The sequence below is a fragment of the Euprymna scolopes genome, chromosome 18, assembly GCF_053919585.1.
Source record: "Euprymna scolopes isolate OS-2025 chromosome 18, ASM5391958v1, whole genome shotgun sequence".
Classification (NCBI taxonomy): Eukaryota; Metazoa; Mollusca; class Cephalopoda; order Sepiida; family Sepiolidae; genus Euprymna; species Euprymna scolopes.
In genome coordinates this window covers 44,288,402-44,309,496 of record NC_136499.1, presented here as the reverse complement: position 1 = coordinate 44,309,496, position 21,095 = coordinate 44,288,402, and the positions used below count along the sequence as shown (strand labels likewise).

At 32.4% G+C, this 21,095-nt stretch overlaps 1 protein-coding gene across 2 annotated transcripts in view; it reads right to left on the bottom strand.

Annotated features, from left to right (window-relative positions):
- LOC145297598 (replication factor C subunit 4-like) overlaps window positions 1-21,095 on the bottom strand; it is a 56,380-nt gene that overhangs the window by 6,835 nt on the left and 28,450 nt on the right. For both annotated transcript variants that reach the window (XM_080143655.1, XM_080143656.1), the window contains exons 4-8: window positions 20,564-20,643; window positions 19,278-19,397; window positions 11,132-11,201; window positions 7,549-7,743; window positions 4,666-4,791 (exon numbers count right to left, since the gene is read on the bottom strand). In XM_080143655.1, the coding sequence (XP_079999781.1) occupies window positions 4,666-4,791; window positions 7,549-7,743; window positions 11,132-11,201; window positions 19,278-19,397; window positions 20,564-20,643 (591 nt within the window). The remainder of the gene's footprint in view (window positions 1-4,665; window positions 4,792-7,548; window positions 7,744-11,131; window positions 11,202-19,277; window positions 19,398-20,563; window positions 20,644-21,095) is intronic.

Genomic DNA, 21,095 nt, shown 5'->3' with positions numbered 1-21,095 from the left:
CCATAACGGATACGTACAATTTAAACTTTTCGATATTTTCATTTTTTAATGTTTCATTAAACTGTACAAGTACCCAGTATACATATAGGACAGCAATGTTACGACATTATGTGAATAATCAAGCACAAGTACATAACTTTTTCATTCAGATTTGTAAGCTAATTCATTAATACCTAGCAGGCTGCCCGGCATTGCCTGGTCACAAAATACATAGAAATATATTTTAATTCATGCAGATTTCTTATTTAATTTTGTAGATCTGATTCTCTAATGATTATCATCCAATATATAGTAATGATTGCAAAAGTTATTGAAAAAAATAGGACTTGAATGGCTAGAATTGAAACTAGAACATTTAGCACTTCAGCCTTACTTGTTATTTATCTGCCAGCATTGTTACCATCTGAGCTACCGACAGACAGATACGAAAGGTTAAAAATTAAGTGACTTTGAACTATTAATGTTTAATTTTGCACATGTGCAAAAGTAACAGCAGGAGTAATGTTTTTTTTTTTTCAATTTACACTGCCATGGTCAACTGTGTTTTCAATTTAGCAGCAATTTTTGCCGGCTAAAAGCCAAATCGAAAGTGTACCCTATATATCAAATTTCAACTTTGTAAACCAAATTTTCAGAGAGAGGTTTGGTAGAGACTTTTCACACACACACACCAGCAATGTTACTTTTCTATATATGGAATTGTCTTCCGTTTTCCTGCTTTCTAGCTGACTACAATATGGTTATCTTCAAGTCTAACGTAAACAAGTTTTTGATGAGCCGTTCCATATAAGTTAACAAATTTACCGAATTTCCATTACTAACGATTACTTTATCGTCCAACTGTCTACTTTACACTCTTTAACCCTTATCCTCGAGTGGCCTCTTGGCCTTGATAAGTGACTATGCCTTTCTAAAAAAAACATATATAAAAATATTCCAGTGTGCTAGAATGCTGTATAAAAACTGTGCATAAATAGAATTCCGGGTAATAGTGAAATGAAACCAATCATCTAATAAGAAACCATAGCACAATGAATAATTAATTTACGCTCGTTTTTCAAAGGAATATGCAAATTGTTTAGCCTTTATGTAGTCACATGTATATCTATGAGCATATCAAGGAATTTGTTTTTACTAATTTTTAAATAGAAAAAGTAGACTTTTAATGCCAATGTCAGTAAGTAAAGTAAAAAAAAAAAAAAAAAAAAAAAAAAAAAAACTCATAGATATCTATTAATACCGCATTATCTTTAATGTCCGTATGTGAGTCATGGTTTCCAGATTATAAATTATTCAAATCGGCAGATCCCATTTAATGAAAAGGACGATAAAAGTTGATAACATACTACGAACATTAAATTATTAGTGTATAGATATGCTAATTTAATGTTCATAGTATGTTATCACTAGGGCTATAACAACAGAGTATTCTTTTCATTGTTTTAACTCTCAAATATATGTTAGACACGGTTAATCAACCGAGAACCACATCACTCTATATATAAGATATCAATGGATAAACACTCGAGAGTCAAAACAATGAAAAGAATATGCTGTTGTCATAGCCCTAGTTATCACCTTCTATCGTCCTTTTTTAAGAAATAGGATCTTCCAATCACCAAAGACGCAATAAAAAAAATTTTTTTTTTTTAAATGTCAATTTTGGGACATACGTGAAACTAAAATATGCCTTCTTGTTCTTCAGGCTAGGAATCAAGTGTAGTATATGTTTTGTCTAAGTACGGCACAATCACGTTGACACACTGGTTCTTGCCAGATCACCAAAGTTAAGCAATGTTGAGTGACCATTTGGGAAGGCTAGGCGCTGTATGTACCTTCTGGGAAGGTTGGGTGTGTGGCCAGCACCCTCACTCTGTAAAAAGAACTCCTCGCTCCAAAAGCATCTACAAAAAAAGTTGTAGATGGCCTATGCCCCTCCAGGGGCTCAAGGGCTATGGATGGATGGATGGATGGAGATATATATATATATATATATATATATATATATATATTCCGAATGTTATATTAATTTTCAACTATGGATGGATGGATATGTTTTGTCTAAAGATCAAATAATCATATCATGGAGTTTCCGTTCATGCCTGGAGTCCATACAATGGAAATATGTCACAGACACCTATAAGAATATTGGGGATAAAGCGCGTAATAACCAGGTATACTCTGACACTACATTAACCAGATTACTTAGATAAATACTTTTATAGTTTTAACAAAAGGGATACAATAATATCGCGAGGTCTCCATTCACGCTTAACATCCAACCGAATGCCCAGCAGCAATATATAACATATGAAAAATGCTGTTGTGGAATTTCCACAGGTCTCTCTACTATAGATAATTTTATATGAGATTAGTAATGCATGTAGTTTGATGCCATATATAAGTTCATACATAAATAAAACTTTAGCAATTTCACAAGAATTTTGAAGAAGGTTCCAACAACTGTCTCAAAGAGAAGTTGATAAATACAGATGAATTTTATCCTTCATTCAAAGTATTTATACTGTAAGCAGTACTAGAGAAATTATTTGATGTCCTATAATTTATAGGACAGTCGGAACTAATGTGTTAAAGCATATATTTATTCATTTAGTACACGTTTTTATTTGTAAAAAAACAAAACAAAACTTGGCTACATATATACATACATGCTCTCTTTAAGCCATATTAACGAGATGAAAATAAAGAAATTTCCTTTTTAGTTTGATCCTATCAAATTTATCTGCTGAAACTCTGCTTAAAGAAGGCTATAGCTGAAATATGCATGCAAATATGTAGCAAAAATGTTTGTACAAATAAAAAGTTATACTAAATAAATAGCTCTACTTGTTATTGAGCACTATTACAACATCTGGACAGGAGCTGCTAGAAGCACCTTATCCTGCTTTGACAGATTTCAAAATAGACTTTGTAGCTTAGTGGGGGATGTCCTTTTCTCTTCCTTGCAACCTCTTTCTCACAGAAGAGACGTTGCAAGCCTGCCTCTGCTTTATCGTTATTTTCATGGCAAGTGATCATCTGAGCTCCAATCTATATCCTCCACCTGCCAAACTTTCACGAAAAACACTCATCTAGCTGAAACCACTATCAATGATTTTCCCCACTCTTTATCTGTGCCTAAACCTAAATTCCATGAACAAAACTTCTTTCTTAGAACTACATGCCTGTAGAACTCTCTTCTATTTTCCTGCTCTCCAGCTGACTACAATATGGTGGTCTTCAAGTCCAATGTAAACAAGTTCTTAATTAGCTGTTCTCTTAAGTAATCAAATTTATCAAATTTCCACTACTAACGATTACTACGATATTGTCCCATTGGCTACTGTACACTCATTAGCCCTTATCCTCGACTGGCTTCCTAGCCTTGATAAGTGGCAACACCTTTGTAAAAAAAATCCAAAAAATATAAGGATTCATAGGGTTCAACTCCTATGAACAAAATGTCACCTGAAATACTATAACAAATTTTTATTAATTTTGGGGTACATATGCATACATGTTTCAGCTATAGCCTTATAAGGCTAATCTTCCTCAGGTAAGATTGTTACAAAATGAAATAAGGAATAATGCATTTTTTGTTTTGTTTTGTTTTTTTTTTTTACAAAAAAAAATTCCTAAAAGCTAAAGTATATATGCAACTAGAATAACAGCAATTTGTCTTGGCTTTTATTTTTTTTTAATAAATTTCTTATTTTTAAATTTTATTCTTATACCTTTTTATCCCCTATGCATGAAATTAAATATAGCCCATATTATGACCCGTTATGCCTAGCAGTTGTGTCTCAAAAAATTTTTCTTTTTACTCTTATTCTTCTATCTCTTTATCCCCTCTGCATGAACCTAGATAAGAACCCAGCTGTGTCTCAATATCTTTAATGATCGGTCACTTAGTTTAGGAGCAAATCCTGTACACACAAATACATAAACATAGGTAACTTTATACAAAGATGAAAAAGCTAAAGAAAAAAAAAATACTATGTCAATCAAATAGCCAAGTGAATAGAAGTCGATAAGTGAAAATGTGTGTTAGTGTGTGTGTATGTGCATTTTTTTCTGTATGGCCACCAAAGGCTTTTTTTGCCAAGCTTCTCGCTCAGGTCACTCCTTAAAACTTTTTATATACTCCCTAGATAATAATACCTACCAGTTATGACTGAGGCTCGCGTCTATTTTTAATTTGCCTGACTTTTATGCGCTATTGTCGAGATTTTTTTCAATCGCCGCGGTTTCATTATGCTTTTCAGTATAAAAAAAAGCGAATGCTGGGGCGGGGGAAACAGAAACTGGCTTGCAACACCAAACTTAGTTTGACCTTAATAAGGTCAAACATCACGCGACTTATTTTTCTTGCACCCGTCAATTTCACTTTATAAACGTTAAATTAAGACACATTTCACTTCTTCTCCTCTCGTGGCCGAGATGGTTAGATGTCACGTTTTTTTTCCCCTTTCTTTTCCACCTTTGCGTCAAGGGTTCAGGTTCGAGCCCACCTTCCTACTAAAACTTTGTTTTTTCTTTTACATCTCCAAACACTCGACCAACATATTTTTTTTTTTTTTTTAAAAACAGGGTTGTTTTGACCCCCCCCCCAACACTCGGCCAACGCCGGGTACCCCTGACAGTTATAATTGAAAAGCAACTGACCCCGCCGACTTCCAAGATGTCTTGTTTTGTGATCTTTTCTTCACCTTTCAATCTGGAAACACTCTGCAACAAAGTAATGGCTCGTCGCAAATCACCATCAGAAACTTCCATCAAAGTTGTAAGAGACTTAAAAAAAAAAAAAAAAATTTTTTTTAATTATATTTGTTTTCATTTAATTTGGCTCTTTAACAGCAAATCAACACTTTTGGGATTATTTAATGCCAAAGCATTACAATGCAAACTGTAAAGAATTCATGCAATACGATTAGTTGAACACAAGTTGTCATTTTACCAATAACTAAAGAATTATAGGTTCATATTGTTTCTATTTACTTGCCTCTCTATGAGGGCATAGTTAAACACAAGGTCAGTTTTTAATTTGGGGAAAATCCAGCTCCCTCAATAGGGGCACTCTGGATAGGAACAAAAATAAAAATTGTCTCCGTCATGAAGGATAGGTAGAACAAACTCCTATTTTGGCAATAAACCCTCATAACAATATATAGGTGCTGTTTTGGGTTGACATCCACAATAAAAAAATATCTACACCATACCCATCTCATTATTTTAAATATACAAATCTTCATTTCAAGCCATAATCTTTCAACTTCCTGTACATGTGCTTCATTGTTGAGATAACGAAATTTTGCTGATGATTTAGGGGGGGGGGGAAGAATTGATGGCGGATTTAAACGAGAATCACCCCCCCCCCCTAATTTCAACGGGTATTCTGTAATCGATATTTTTTTACGACCTAACCCAGCATAGTATTAACACTCCCCATATTAAGAATGCCTTTCAAAATAAACGGCCCCAACTTTGAAAACTATACAACATACTAAAACATACTATAAAAATTATAGGGGGTGTGATTTTCATTCAGGTCCACTGAGTTAATTTAAATTTGTGTAAGCTCTCCATTTGTTGACATAGAATCCTGAGCCTTTAGAAACTTCTCATTGAATAATTGGTTGAAGAGTCACAGTATTTTTTTTAAACATGAAGATAAGGATGTTAGGGTTCAAGACTTGATAACTACACATTCTTACAAAACCAATTTCGTGAAGTGGTTTCTGTGCTCTTGTACCATGTTGCTTGCAATATAAGGTGTTGATAACAAAGTGCAGATATCAAAATAGATTCATGATATGAAGATAATGATCGAAAGCAGCATCTAATTATTTATCTTCCACCAAACTATCCATTTCTTCACCATATTCCCTCTGCTCCACTTTTTTGTTTTCAAGTAAGATCTTTGACTTACTTGTTTCATCAAATACTTTTGCATGCAAAATCCGATCCAGCATTTTGCTAATTCCTACCCTCTGATGAGAAGGAAAGTATTTCTTTGAAACTCCGCGGATTAAGGACTATCCACTTATCTAGTGTTTCCTTTTCAGATTAAATATGTTTTTAACTCATTTCAAAGTGTTGTTTAACATATTTTATTAACGGTTTGCTCGTATATATATATATATATATTATATTCTTAAATTACATCATCCAATTGTTGTTGCAACAGCGTTCACATTGGTTGGGTTTTCTTTTCTTTTTAATGGAAATCACTCCAGACAAGGTGTGAGGCTGATTGATGTAAGGAACTTTAAAAAAAAAAAAATTAAAAGAAAAATACTTCGAGGTCAAAATCCAGCCAAAAATAAGTGTATAGATTTTGATTCAGAGAACAGCAATTCTTCCCCCTTTGCTCATATTCCATTGCTCATGGAATGTAAGGACTAAAGGACAAAATAAGGGAAGCGATAGTTACAGGGACTGTCAAATGTAAATTCAAGGTTCACTTTTTACTCTCCTATTGATTTTAAAAAAAAAAAAATTTTTTTTTTTTCTTTCATTTGAACTGACATGCTGAAAAGAAAGGTTTGAGAAACCTGGTGCTGTTGGATATTCATCCTAGTATAGTAACGATTTAAAACTCTCCTTTGATCTGCCTACTTTCAGAGAGGAGTAGTGGTATTTGGTTTCCAACCCCCTCCTCTGCTTAATCTAATGGAACATTCTAGGTGATGACTACACAAAGGTCAAAGCCACAATTCATCTTGGATCCTGATTGTGTGCACATCATGAATGCACCTGATCTGACTGAACTTCTGCATTCATACCCTGAAAGTTTCATCCCTCTGTTAGAGATATTGACCATGTGAAAGAAAGAAAGCAACCCCTGTCATAGACGTGCGTCAGAAGCTGAGATGCGCCATTGAATTCCCGGCAAAAGTTTATTGAGAATGGTGGTTACAATGTAGAAAAATAAATTTTGGAGCACAAAAAAAGGCACTCCTTTTAATGGTACCACTCCTATCTTCATAGCTCTTGAACATTTTGAGTTAAAAAAATAGAGGACTTTACCTTTGGAACTACCCTCGTATGTTGAAATTGTACGAGTTTAGATAAGAGTCAGAAATTACACAAGATGCACTTCCGAAGACTGTAGTCACCAATTCAGTATCACTCCGACCAGGTTATGGTAAAGAAAATATTGTAATATTTATTCACCAGAGTCACCAGGAAGTAAATCAGTAAATGGAGGGAAGGGATTAAAAATATTAACCTCCCCCCATTTGTACTAGTCATTGTTTGAAAAACAACACTGAAATTATGTCAAAAAGTCAAGTTTCTTTTTTTCAAATTTTTTTTTTCAGTTTTCAAAGAATAAGAAAGAGGAAAGGCAGTCAGAAGAAAAAAGTTTTGAAAAGAAAAATTTTACAGTTTTTTTTTGTTTTTTTTTAAATCTTCTATTTTACTATGGATACTCCCAGTCAATGGTGAATAGCCTTGCTAATCTATATAAAGTAGAAGATTTAAAAATGTTAAAAATCAAAAGTTGGTAATATTTTTGCTGCGTTTCAAGCAAGCAAACAAACTCACCTCCTCTTCGTAAGCGACCTCTTCCTTTTCACAAATATTCTTCAACCGTTTAATAAGAATATCCTCTGCAAGTGATTTGAACCTAAACTTTGCACAACGGGACGTAATTGGTTCGATGATTCGACTCACGTAGTTACAAATAAGGCAGAAACGGGTTGTCTTTGATTCCTTCTCCATGGTTCGACGTAAAGCAGCCTATAAAATGTAAAACAACAATTGGTTTTATTACAAGGACTGTTGAACTCCTACGTAATAATCTCAAAATGAAAAATAAGTTCCATCTTTCAGAAATAGAAAATTTTTTGATTGAACATGAATTTGTGGCAATAATTTTCATCGTGTTTAGCTCCGAAAGCACAACAATGGAGTTTTAGGAAACAATTTGGTACTTATGCAGATGAACTGCGCTGAAATAATACCATTATTATTTAGAAAGCCATTCTTAACATGTGGAGAGGCGGGTGTTTTGTAACTATTCTGTACTTTCACCTAACGATTGAATAAACAAAAAGTACAGTAAAAATTGAATTCAATTAGAAAATTCTATCTAAAAAAAAAAAAAAAAAAAAAAAATAGCATAGTCCATATTATAAGTACCTTCTTCCCCTCCCCTAAGGTACATATTTAATAATTAAACAGTATAGCTTTCTTAACTTTCAGAGTGTTTAAAAATCAACCAAAATAAGAGGAAAAGAAAATTTCAGTTTTAGTTAATTTTAAAAAAAAAATTTTTTCTATGCAAACAGCAAGGAATATTTTTAATTATTTTTATTACATAAAGCACCTTTGTCCAAAGATATTATTGTAATACCACCCTGGGTGGGTCCTCGTCATACACACGAGTAAGAAAATTTGCACTAACCCTAAGTCCCAGTAGCTACACTTTTAACTCTTCAAGAGTGACCAGATCACTTGAAAATACTGCTTGTATGCTCGGAACGCACAAAATGTGCATGACCCTAAGTCTGTGTGGCAACACTGTTTACTTCGGCCGGCTGTACATTACTTTGACTTCATGCAGTTTTCTTCTCACAATGGCTTGGTCTATGTTTTCACCATCTGGGCGTCAGGGTAGATCTGAAATCAACTGCATCTTTGATTCGACAAGCAATCACCAATCAACAAATAAAGAAAAATCAGTGGTCATTTTTCTTATAAACAAAAAAATAATTATTCACTGAAAATTACAAAATGCTCTGGCAACTGGCAGCTTCCATTAGTAAAGTTATGCCTGTCTCTTCAGTGTAGATTCAGGGGCTTAGAATAGAATGAGATTTAAGTCAGGGGCTTCTCTCTGACTGGTGTGAAAGCCCCAAAGCCTCCTAAGTCAAGGGTTTCTCTTGGACTGGTGTGAAGGCGCCAGGCAGCTAACAGAGCATATCCTCGAGGTTATTTTTGCCTTTCATTATATTGAGAATCCTAGAATTCCATTTCACAATTCTCAGAAAACCAATTTCAGGCAGTTTTTGAAATTCTCAGGCTCTAAAAAAAAAAAAAAAATTTTTTCCTTTTCTTCTTTCTTAATTTTTCCATCTCTGACTGCCACTCCAGACAGGAGGGCTCATTGCCTTCACCCTCCATTGGGTCTATCATTCACTATCATTCATGTGAGTGGGTCCATCCTTCGTTTGCATAACCAAGGATTTTTTTTTCCAAGTGCCATTTCATATGAGTAAAAAGAATAAATTGGTTATCCTTTTGGGGTGATCAAATTCCCCAGGCAGACTTTGTTTCCACCATCTTGTTTTTCCTTATCCAAACGAAACTCATATCTAGCCTATTAAAGTTTGACCACCCAGAATTTGGTTAACTTTTTCTTTACAAGAGTAGCCTATTCAGACGAACTTGTCAAATCGTCAAACAGCAGCACCATTTCTGACATTTTTTTTAGATTTCATATTGGAATGTCACGTTTTTAGCTAGTGTTCCTGGCCGTTTATATCAACAGAAATGAAATCATGAAAGAAAAAAGATTTCTTCTTTATCAATATTCACAAATAAGTGTGTGCATGCATTAAATTGATACCAAAATAATCTTTCCTAACAATCTTCTTTCTTTTGATCATCACCGTCATTATCATCATCACCATTACATCGAATGACACTGTCACATATTTAGACAGAATTCATGCAGATTTTCAATATTACTTTTCAAGCCTTTTTTCAAAGCCTTCTGCAAACAAAATTCAAGTTTTAAAAACAAAATTTAATATTTAAAAAAGAATGATATAATAAAACCCAAAAATTTATAATATTGTAATTTTAAGATTTAAAAAATATTTTACTATTATTTATTTCGATTTTGAATTTCACTTCGGCTCCATCATTAAAATATATGGATAACATCGGGAGTTCAGTGATAAAGGGACATAACTCTTGTATTGACAACACCGGAAATATTACGATGCAATTTTAGAAGAATGCATTTATTTTGATTTTATTTTTAATATTCCAACACAAGTTCTAACTGAATATAAAAAATATGATTTTTCAAACCCTTTTCAAGACATTTCCCATATTTCCAGGGCCTTTTCAAGGTAATAATAGCAATAAGGCCTTTTTAAGTTCACAATTCAAGACCTTTTAAAAGCTGTGCGAACACATAAAATATCAAGTTATACTCAATAATTCTGCAAGTTAATTTTTCTAAATATTAAGACGGAGAATATATCTTTAAATTTGGTTCAGTAAAGTTAGAGTTTTCTCAGACTATCATTATTTTCATGGCAACTGCTTGTCTGAACTTCAATCTATGGTCCCTCTTACCAAACTTTCACAAAAACACTCATCTAGCTATGACTATCAAGTTTCCCCCCACTCTCTATCTGTGCCTAACTCTAAATGCAAATTTTATGAACAAAGCTTCTTTCCGAGAACTTCCTGCCTGTGGAACTATTTTATTGGCCTGCTTTTCAGCTGACTATAATTTGGTCATCTTCAAATCCAATGTAAACAAGTTCTTGCTGAGCCCCCCCCCCCAATAATCCATTTCTACCCCATTTCCACCACTAACGATTAATATGCTGTCGTCTGTAACGAAAGTCCACTCATTAATCCTTATCCTCGATGAGCCTTCGGGCCTTGATAAGTAGTGACTCTCATGTAAAAAATAAAGAAGTTTGGTCATATGATGTGATTTTTATGGCAAGTGCTTGTCTGAGCTCCAATCTACGCCCCCACCCCCTGCCTGACTTTCATGAAAAACACCTAACTGAAACCACTATCAATAATTTCCCCCACTCTTTATTTGTGCCTAAACCTAAATGTAGATTCCATGAAACAAAGCTTCTTTCATAGAACTGCATGCCGGTGGAACTCTCTTCCGTTTTCCTGCTTTCCAACTGACTACAATATGGTCGCGTTTAAGTTCTTGAGACGTCCTCTTAAGTAATCCAATTTACCAAATTTCCACTATTAACGATTACTAAGATGTTGTCCCATTGACTACTGTACAGTCATTAACCCTTATCCTCGAGTGGTCTCCAGGGCTTGATAATTGGTAACTCTTTTTGTAAAAAAAAAAATAAATAAAATTTTTTTTAAAAAAATCAATTCTAAGAACAAAAAAAAAAGAAATCATTACCTGTGCTGCTTTTGTCATAGAGTCTGCTTCATCTAAAATGATTATCTTGAACGGAGGACATGGTTTTCCACTGCAGAAGTAAAGTACAAAAATATATTTTTAAAAACATGTGAAAACAAAAAATGCTGTGCCAGTATGTGCATTTGCAAAATTATACAGTAATTTAATTTTTCATAAAATATATCTCTACTATTATATAAAATCACTTTGCGTGTGTTTGTGAGCGAGTTTTTTTCTCATAGGTTCCAAAACAGCTGAGCCAATCTTTTGCAAATTTCACTAAGGTAATTTATGTCTGGCAGTATTCTTAGATATGTTTTGTACAGAAATTGTATCAAAAATATCCGATCCTAAAAATAGTCTTTCTTTCTTAAAAATAAAAAGGATTTTTACTGGGGAATATTTTACATTACATCGGCCAAGGGAGATAATTCTCCACAAATCATCTATTCAAGCCCGGATGAATCTCACACTTTTATTTTAATTTTTTCATATTAATGAGTTAAATTTACGATAAAAGAAGTGGTACCATTTAAAATTGCCGCAAATCATTTTTTTCATTTGAAAATTTTAAAACTAAAATATTTTGACTTTTCCAGGGCATTCATCATCAAGCTCAAATATCAGCTGATCTGATATTGTAAACAAACACAGACGGAATTTGATGAACGACATTATCATTATTTAAAAAAATTTTTTTTTTTTAATTAGTCCACCGGGCAAATTATTCCACGTAATATATAATATTTAATAGAGGATTGGTTCTATAATAATACATATGAAATCTGCATAAATTAAAATATCATGTTTAAGCATATTGTATGACTGGGCAATGCTAGGCGTTCAGCTAGTGTGTATATATCATTTCCGAGGAACTAGAACGAAAATAAAAAAGAAAAAAAAGGAAAATAAAGAAAAAAAGGAAAATAAAGAAAAAAAAAAGGAAAATAAAGAAAAAAAAAAGGAAAATAAAGAAAAAAAAAGGAAAATAAAGAAAAAAAAGGAAAATAAAGAAAAAAAATAGGAAAATAAAAAAAAAGGAAAATAAGGAAAAAAAATAGGAAAATAAAAAAAAGGAAAATAAAGAAAAAAAAAGAAAAATAAAGAAAAAAAAAGGAAAATAAAGAAGAAAAAAGGAAAATAAAGAAAAAAAGGAAAATAAAGAAAAAAAGATTAAAGAAAATTTTTTTTTTAATTTAAAAAAATAAAGAAAAAAAGAAAACAAAGGGAAAACAAAGAGAAAACTAAGAGAAAGGAAAACTAAGAGAAAGGAAAACAAAGAAAAAAGGAAAACAAAGAAAAAAGGAAAACAAAGAAAAAAGGAAAACAAAGAAAAAAGGAAAACAAAGAAAAAAGGAAAACAAAGAAAAAAGGAAAACAAAGAAAAAAGGAAAACAAAGAAAAAAGGAAAACAAAGAAAAAAGGAAAACAAAGAAAGGAAAACAAAGAAAGGAAAACAAAGAAAGGAAAACAAAGAAAGGAAAACAAAGAAAGAAAGGAAAATAAAGAAAGAAAGGAAAATAAAGAAAGAAAGGAAAATAAAGAAAAAGGAAAAAGAAAAAGAAAAAAACTACGATGGACGTCTTGTTATAGAGTAAAGAATTTCTTTCCAAATTCATTTCAGATGGTGACGTAAGTTTGAAGTGCTTTTGTGGTTTGCTATCTCACTTTTCTTCACCAAGTGAAATGGTTTTATCTAGAGATTAGAAAAAGACAAGCATTTTACTCGCTAACTGGAAGAAAGTACATATATTTATTTATATAAAAATAAATACACATCGGTCTTTATTCTAGAGTGGAGGATATATATTAGAGAAGCATATCAAATGACAAAAATAGTTTAAAAAATTATTGTGGGTTTCTCAACCTGAGGATAGTGCTTCCCTTTTCTCGCAAAAAGGAAAGAGTGAAATAAACAAATATGGTAAAAGGTTGTTTAAGTCGATAAATTTTTAATTACAAGTAGTAGAAAAATAAATTTTATATAAAATAATAAAAATACTTGTAAATGTTATTATAGAATTTCAGTTATGTGTAACAGGGAGAAAGTAATTCATTTTCCAATTTTAAACAAAGAAATTTAAGTTATTTGCACACGCCCAAAAAAAAAAAAAAAAAAAAATGAATATTCCATTACACTAAATTGATATAGTATATTAGTAATTAATATAGCATATACAGTGTAGGATGGCAAAGGGGAGGGGGTACAATTTTATCAATTCTCTATATTTACAAATTACCTACCTTTTCTTAAAGTGAAATTTAAATTTTAAAAAGTTTTTCCATTAGAAGTGGTTGTTTATTTACTTTGTATATAAAAAGGAATTTTTTAAATCAATTCAACACACAAAAAAAATTCTTTTGACTGATTTAATATCTATTTGTTTTTTCTCTAGGAATGTCACAACACTGATGGTTTATCCATCACTTGTCTATCCTGTCATGGCATTGATCTCAGACTAAGATAAGACATATATTGAAACTGCTAGAGTTGTAGTTTGTTTTGGTTTGGCTATTTTGTTTTATGGCATATCAAACATTTTCAATGCCAAATCTGATAATTTTAAAAAAAGGTTTTATACTTTAAATTGTTTATGTCTTCAAATATTTATTCAATCCTTTTCAGTTTTGGTTTGATTGTCTTTATATCTTCATTAATTCATAATGTTTGGTTGTCTTGTAGTGGATTCTATTGTTTTCATTCCAGGCTTTGCAGAGCACATTTTGAGCTTTGCAAAAGGAAAGAGATATAATATTGTTGTTTGGTGTGTTTTAAGTCAGAAGTCAGTAAGGAAGTAGAGGAAGAAAAAGAGAGGAGGAGGGGAGGGAGACTGGCTAGACTTATGGATGAATCAAATGCATAATTGAGTTACAGATGTTTTTAGTAAAATATAAATTATTCCTGTGTAATTAGTTTCCAGACTCTACTGCAAATCGACCACAATTGTAAGCTTTACTGGTGTACTCTCCAAACCCCTACAAATAACAGAAGTCACCCAGGGATCAGCACTTGTTTATAATTGTCTTCAATGTGCCGACAACAACCTACCTACAGAAATGGTACTCCATAGGAAATTCAGTACACAAATAATATTGCACCCAGTGCAATAGAAATGAGTACAGCATTTAACAGGTGCAAATTGGTATTTTAAAGGGACAGCCTCAGGGTTAATATAAATACAAGTCATATATCAAATGCTAAAATATCTGTTCCACAAGGCAAATACCCATGTAGCATCTCTAAAATTGGAACTGGCTCAAACTCCATCAGATGCAGAACATGAAATAAGTAATGTCGCAAAAGGTGCACCAACCTGCCAGTAGCAGATGCCGCTAATTTCATTTGCAGGACCTATCAATATCCACCTCCCATGGAAAGAGAAGTTTTTGCAGATGACAAAACAGTCAATAAATACACTAAGCTAGGTAACATAATAGATTCCAGTGGCTAAACTGACAAAAATATAAGGCTATATATATATATATATATATAACTACTTCATTTACTCACATAAATTTAATATACGAAAGTATAGATTTATGCGTAAACTTTAAGTATTTACTTCAAAAGTGCTCAATACGTAGGTAGAGCTAGTAAGTAATTTATAAAATATATATGGCGATTATAGTGGATGAAACGCAGAATATTCAGTGTAGCTTAATCGCCATATATATTTTATAAATTACTATATATATATATATATATCCATCACATGGAGTGTCTTCAGACAGCTGCCGACAATTATACAAAATGCAGAAATCCCATTGCATGCAAGAGTAACAACAATACAACACACATGTCCGACATGTACTCTTGTATTGTTCACCCTAGGAGGAAGTGTCAAGGGAATATCAAATTTACAGGCAGTTCCCAGTTGTTTATAATGTTTGGTGCATTTTTGGTCAGGAAGCTAGTATCTTCAGGCAGTCTGATCTGGTAGCACCAGATGCCATAACAAGTATTACCACTCTGGGCCAAAGTGGACCTGGGAGTAATGGTAATTAAGGGGAAACTCCACATTCTCCACAACTCCCAAACGAAGACTCACCACTAGATGTCTTTTAAAGTCATACCCAGGACCAACATACAATTGTGAAACGTAATCAATGACAAAACGTCATGTTAAAATGTTCTCGATTTCTAATGAGAGTATGGCCCCAATGATTTCATACTTATAACTTACGGTTAGGACAATCAACCAATCAAAAGCCTCCAACTTTATTATAAAAATATCGAATTTTGGATTCAATTCAGTTCGCTGCCAAACCTCTGTCTTGAAACAACTAAATCGTGACTGCATTGATTCTTCGTCACCATTTTTGTTAATCAACACTCGAAATCGTGACTGCATTGATTCTCCGCTGATTTGATTTACTACCGCCATCTTTGTTCAACATAATTGCTCAATACTAAACATGTCAAAATGACACGATTCTGGCTGCAGGATGTCGGACGGAGAAAATTACGTTTCACTCTACAGACCTCTATGAGAAAGTATGCCGCATGATTGTGTCTCAATTGCTATGGCCATGCCATCCACTATCAGTTATTTGGAATGCTCTAAAGTGTGTCTCAGATGGATATTAATAGCCTAGAGCCATGTGGTAGGCTGCTTAAGACAGGGATGGGATCAGTTGATGAAGACTTGAAAAGCTGGAAATCATTTATGAAGCGTCTAACATCAAAGAAATGAAAATAATAATACAAGTTAAAATCCTTTGAAATCATTTATGAAGCGTCTAACATCAAAGAAATGAAAATAATAATACAAGTTAAAATCCTTTGAAATCATTTATGAAGCGTCTAACATCAAAGAAATGAAAATAATAATACAAGTTAAAATCCTTTGAAATCATTTATGAAGCGTCTAACATCAAAGAAATGAAAATAATAATACAAGTGAAAATCCTTTGAAATCATTTATGAAGCGTCTAACATCAAAGAAATGAAAATAATAATATTAGTGAAAATCCTTTGAAATCATTTATGAAGCGTCTAACATCAAAGAAATGAAAATAATAATACAAGTTAAAATCCTTTGAAATCATTTATGAAGCGTCCAACATCAAAGAAATGAAAATAATAATACAAGTGAAAATCCTTTGAAATCATTTATGAAGCGTCTAACATCAAAGAAATGAAAATAATAATATGAGTGAAAATCCTTTGAAATCATTTATGAAGCGTCTAACATCAAAGAAATGAAAATAATAATACAAGTGAAAATCCTTTGAAATCATTTATGAAGCGTCTAACATCAAAGAAATGAAAATAATAATACAAGTGAAAATCCTTTGAAATCATTTATGAAGCGTCTAACATCAAAGAAATGAAAATAATAATACAAGTGAAAATCCTTTGAAATCATTTATGAAGCGTCTAACATCAAAGAAATGAAAATAATACAAGTGAAAATCCTTTGAAATCATTTATGAAGCGTCTAACATCAAAGAAATGAAAATAATAATACAAGTGAAAATCCTTTGAAATCATTTATGAAGCGTCTAACATCAAAGAAATGAAAATAATAATACAAGTTAAAATCCTTTGCTATTGCTCCTAAAAAGTTGTACTGGTTTTGGCATTTTCCAAGTAAAAAACTTATCAAAAGGCTTTTCAATTCCCATCTGACCTTGTGTTTAAAATCTTGTAGCGGTTAACAAACTATTTTATATATGCGGATCAATGCCCTTTGCCAACGTGATTCGACAAGACAATTGGTTGGCTGAGCGCATTGATTTTAGCTGTCCCCTAAAGGACTATTTTTAGCCCTTTGGAAACTCAGCTGGTTTGGGCAGAGAGACACCAGCCAGCGACCAGAACAGATCTCTCTCACAGCACTCCTAACACCGCTATTCACTGGCTACTGCCATCCGTCACTCACCTACCTGACCATCGGCAGACGACACCTAGCCAGGCAGATTCCTTTGCCCTTTCTTTTCAGTTCGAGAAACAATCTCGTCTTCTGCAATAAACCTCTTTTGTTATTATTTGTTTCAAGGAGGGGTTTTGTTGTTTTTGTGATTATTTATTAAATAATTATTAGGAGAGTAATGCACCTACATTTCTTCTCCTATAGTCTTGTGAGAGTAAATACACCTATCTTATTAAATTAATTTCTTAAGTTGGAAGTTGAAAAAAAAAGTTTTCTCAAGGGGGTGCAGATTTCAGTAGTAACAGAATAGAGTTCTGCATAGATCCTAAAAATGATGTGCCTACATGAAGAATGTCTCTCAACAGTAAAAGCAACTGAAGATTTGGAGTACAGTCAACTACGAACTGCCTTCTCTGTCCTTGTTAATCATCTTTTTACAATTTTTGGTACTTATACAGTTTAAAGGACACCAAAAAAATGAAAATATAAAAAAGTTATATTGAATGTACCTGTTATGATTTCACTTAATTTGCCCAGGTAGTTTATTTTTTACAGAGGAAAATCAAATTTTAATGATTGATTGTATCATCGCCATTTGCCTTTTTACAGATACGAGGAGGGGTGCCTTTAAACAAAAAAATTGATTAAAAACGACAAAATGACAAAAAAAGATTAAAAAGGGACATATAAAGTCTTTAACATAAGCGAAAAAATAAAATAAAACTAAAATATTTATCTATGTATTTTTTCTGCCCATGTTTCAACATAATCTCGTCAAATTTTGACAACCTTTAAGCTGTGATTGGAGTTATCTCTCCTGGCACTCCCTACTTGCAAGTGAAAAATCAAGATGGACGCTACCTGATCGATCTCATTAAAATTTAATTTTCCTCTGTAAAAAAACTACTTGATCAATTAAGTGATTTTTTGTTTTGTATGAAAATTTTATTCCATAACAAGCACATACAATATTTTTTTTCAATATTTTCATTTTTTTAATGTCTTCATTAAATTGTAGAAGTACCCAATTTTTTATCTCTAAATTTAAGGAGATTTAGTCCTAACAAATTTTTGTGGTTAGATGTTTACTCAAGTCTGCTCTAATTTCTATTTCTCACCTACATTCCCTCTCTCCTATCTCCACCCCTCCCCTTTCTAAATGCAAATACAGCATTCTCATGCAAGGCATTTAGTTTTGTTCTTTCACACATAGTGGAGGTGGGGGATGATTTCTGGAATTAAGTAACTAACTTTTGATTCCCTTATTTTGTCATTTAGTCCTCACATTTCACGAGCAATGTTTCTGACAACAGAGGAAGAATTGCGGTTTTCCAAGTTGGAATTTATTCATTTAGCATTTATCGACTAATTTTTTACCTTGAAGTAGTTTTTTTTTTTTAGCTCCTTATATCAAGTGGCTTAGAAAAATAAATAAAAAAGAGAGAGAGATCTTTCATTTAGAAAAATTTTTAATTTTTCTATAGCCATGTTTTGTTTATTTTCACAAATTCTTAATTTCTTAAAGTTTTAGTGACCAAATCAGTTAAGTAGATTTTTTAGATTCATCTCACTCTTGTTTTAGCTAAAAAATGCTTATCAGTGAATTATTCTTTGAAGATTTCATTTCCTTATGGAATCTGTTTCAGCAACACCAAGAACAAAGAAACAGAGATTCCATAAGGAAATGAAATCTTCAAAGAATAATTCACTGATAAGCATTTTCTAGCTAAAATAAGTGAGATGATTCTAAAAACTATTTGACTGTAAAATATTTTACATCTATTGGTTGAAATACTCGATATTGATTGGTCAGTTCCATCAAAATACTCAATCTTGATTGGTTGCCAATACTGGAATTCAACCAATCAGAGTCATCCCATACCAGCATTGGCTACATAAGCGAGAGACTTAACTTGCCAAATGAATTTATGTCACTCATAACATAACCACAGACTCATTGCAGATAACTAAATCTAACCTTACTAAACATAGTGACGGTTTATCTGTTTATGTACGACTATGTAGCTGGAGTGAAGATGCAAAAGATGAGTCATATGATCTACATCAGTGGGTAAACTGACAAAACTATAAGACAATATATATCTACCACATGGAGTGACAGCATACAACACACATGTCCGACCTGTACTCTTGTTGTTGTATAACATTCACGCTAGGAAGGTTGTCTGTATATATTGATGGTATACAGTCATATCTCAGTTTTCAGGCATATGTACAACACAAACAGATTATGAAAACATAAAACTTACTCAGGTCGAAAAGCAGAAGCTGTCAACTGGGAAAAATTCTTAACTTTGCTTCGAATTACATCAATTCCTCTCTCATCTGAAGAATTCAGCTCCAAAACACGACTGCGAAACATGTCTTGCCTGAGGAGCAACAAGAAAGAAAAATAAGCATACTCAGTTATATGCAAAATAAAACTAAAACCCAAATTTAACATCAATTTATCACAGACATAAATAAGACAATATAAAGTCAGAATAAGTTGAATGGAAAAAAATTTTTAAAATAAAAAAAATTAATAATTCTCTCCCGACCTGAACTATGTACGGCACAATCACGTTGACACACCCGTTCTTACCAGATCACCGAAGTTAAGCAACATTGAGCCTGGCCTGTACCAGATGGGTAACTATTTGGGAAGGCTAGGCGCTGTATGTACCTTCTGGGAAGGTTGGGCACGGGGCCAGCACCCTCACCCTGTAAAAAAGGACTCCTCACTACAAAAACATCTACAAAGTTGTAGATGGCCTATGCCCCTCCAGGAGCTCAAAAGGCTGTTTGTATGTGTGTGTGTGTGTGTGTGTGTGTCCCGACCTGAACTACTCCATTTGGTCATACGTCGAGAACATCACCAACATGACCTCCCACAACACCAAAGCCAGTATAATCACCACCATCCGCTGAGTATTTGCCAAACTCCTGCTGGGGCTTGTGGAAAAGACATGCTTCCAGTTCTAGACTCATATTGAGGCAGTGATTGAGGCTGAAGGCGGCTACATTGAATAGATGTTAGCTCTACTAGATAATCAAGTTACCCGAATTGATTTTTTCAATAAAAGTTTTAAAATAAAGCTGTAGTGTTGTTTTCTTTAGGGCAACACTTATTGTTCCAACCTGTAAAATGGAGATCATGAAGAGAATACAAACCTTGAGATCTTCAGTTTGGCAGTCAATCAACTGATCTATTTGACTTCCTTATAGAGTTTAAAACATGACCATAACAAAATAATCATAGCTTTGGTATGACATCATCGATTCATGATTTATGTCAGGTTTCAAAACATGACTTAAAACATAATACAAAATAAATGAGTGGGCAAACATTAATAGTGTTGAAAATCATTTTAATAAATGAAAACAATCTATTCTGCTTTAACTATATATTGGCATTAAAAACAAATACCTAATATATAGGTATTAATATCTACTAAATATAATACTTTATATATAAATATATATACTAAATTAAAAAATATCAAGTTTTGAGAAACAAGGGTATGCATCCAGTGTGTGTGTGTGTGTCACTTACCCAAAGAGTTCTCTTGCAGCAGCCAAAATAGTCGAGGTTTTACCTGTTCCTGGAGGTCCATAGAACAACAAATTTGGTAACTGTAAAAAAAAGGGAGTCTTCATCATATATGTTTAAGTTAAATCATTTTGTTGTCTTTTGTATAACATTTTAAAAAACATTGATTTTAGCAGATTTATAAACATATTTTGAATATTTGAAATAATGATTGATAATTTGTGTTAATCATACTACTATTATCGTCTTGGTTTTATATATATACATTATATTATATATATATATATATATATATATATATATATATATATATAAAACCAAGATGATAATAGTAGTATGATTAACACAAATATATATATATATATATATATATATATATATATATATATATAACAATTCCTTTTTTAGTTTTTAAAGATTTTTAAAGTGTTTTAATAATTCTTAAAAAATAAAATAAAAAATAATTTCAATAATTTTTAATTAAAATAAGACTGAAAAATTTTTTTTTAATGATTCTTAAATAAAAAGAGAATGA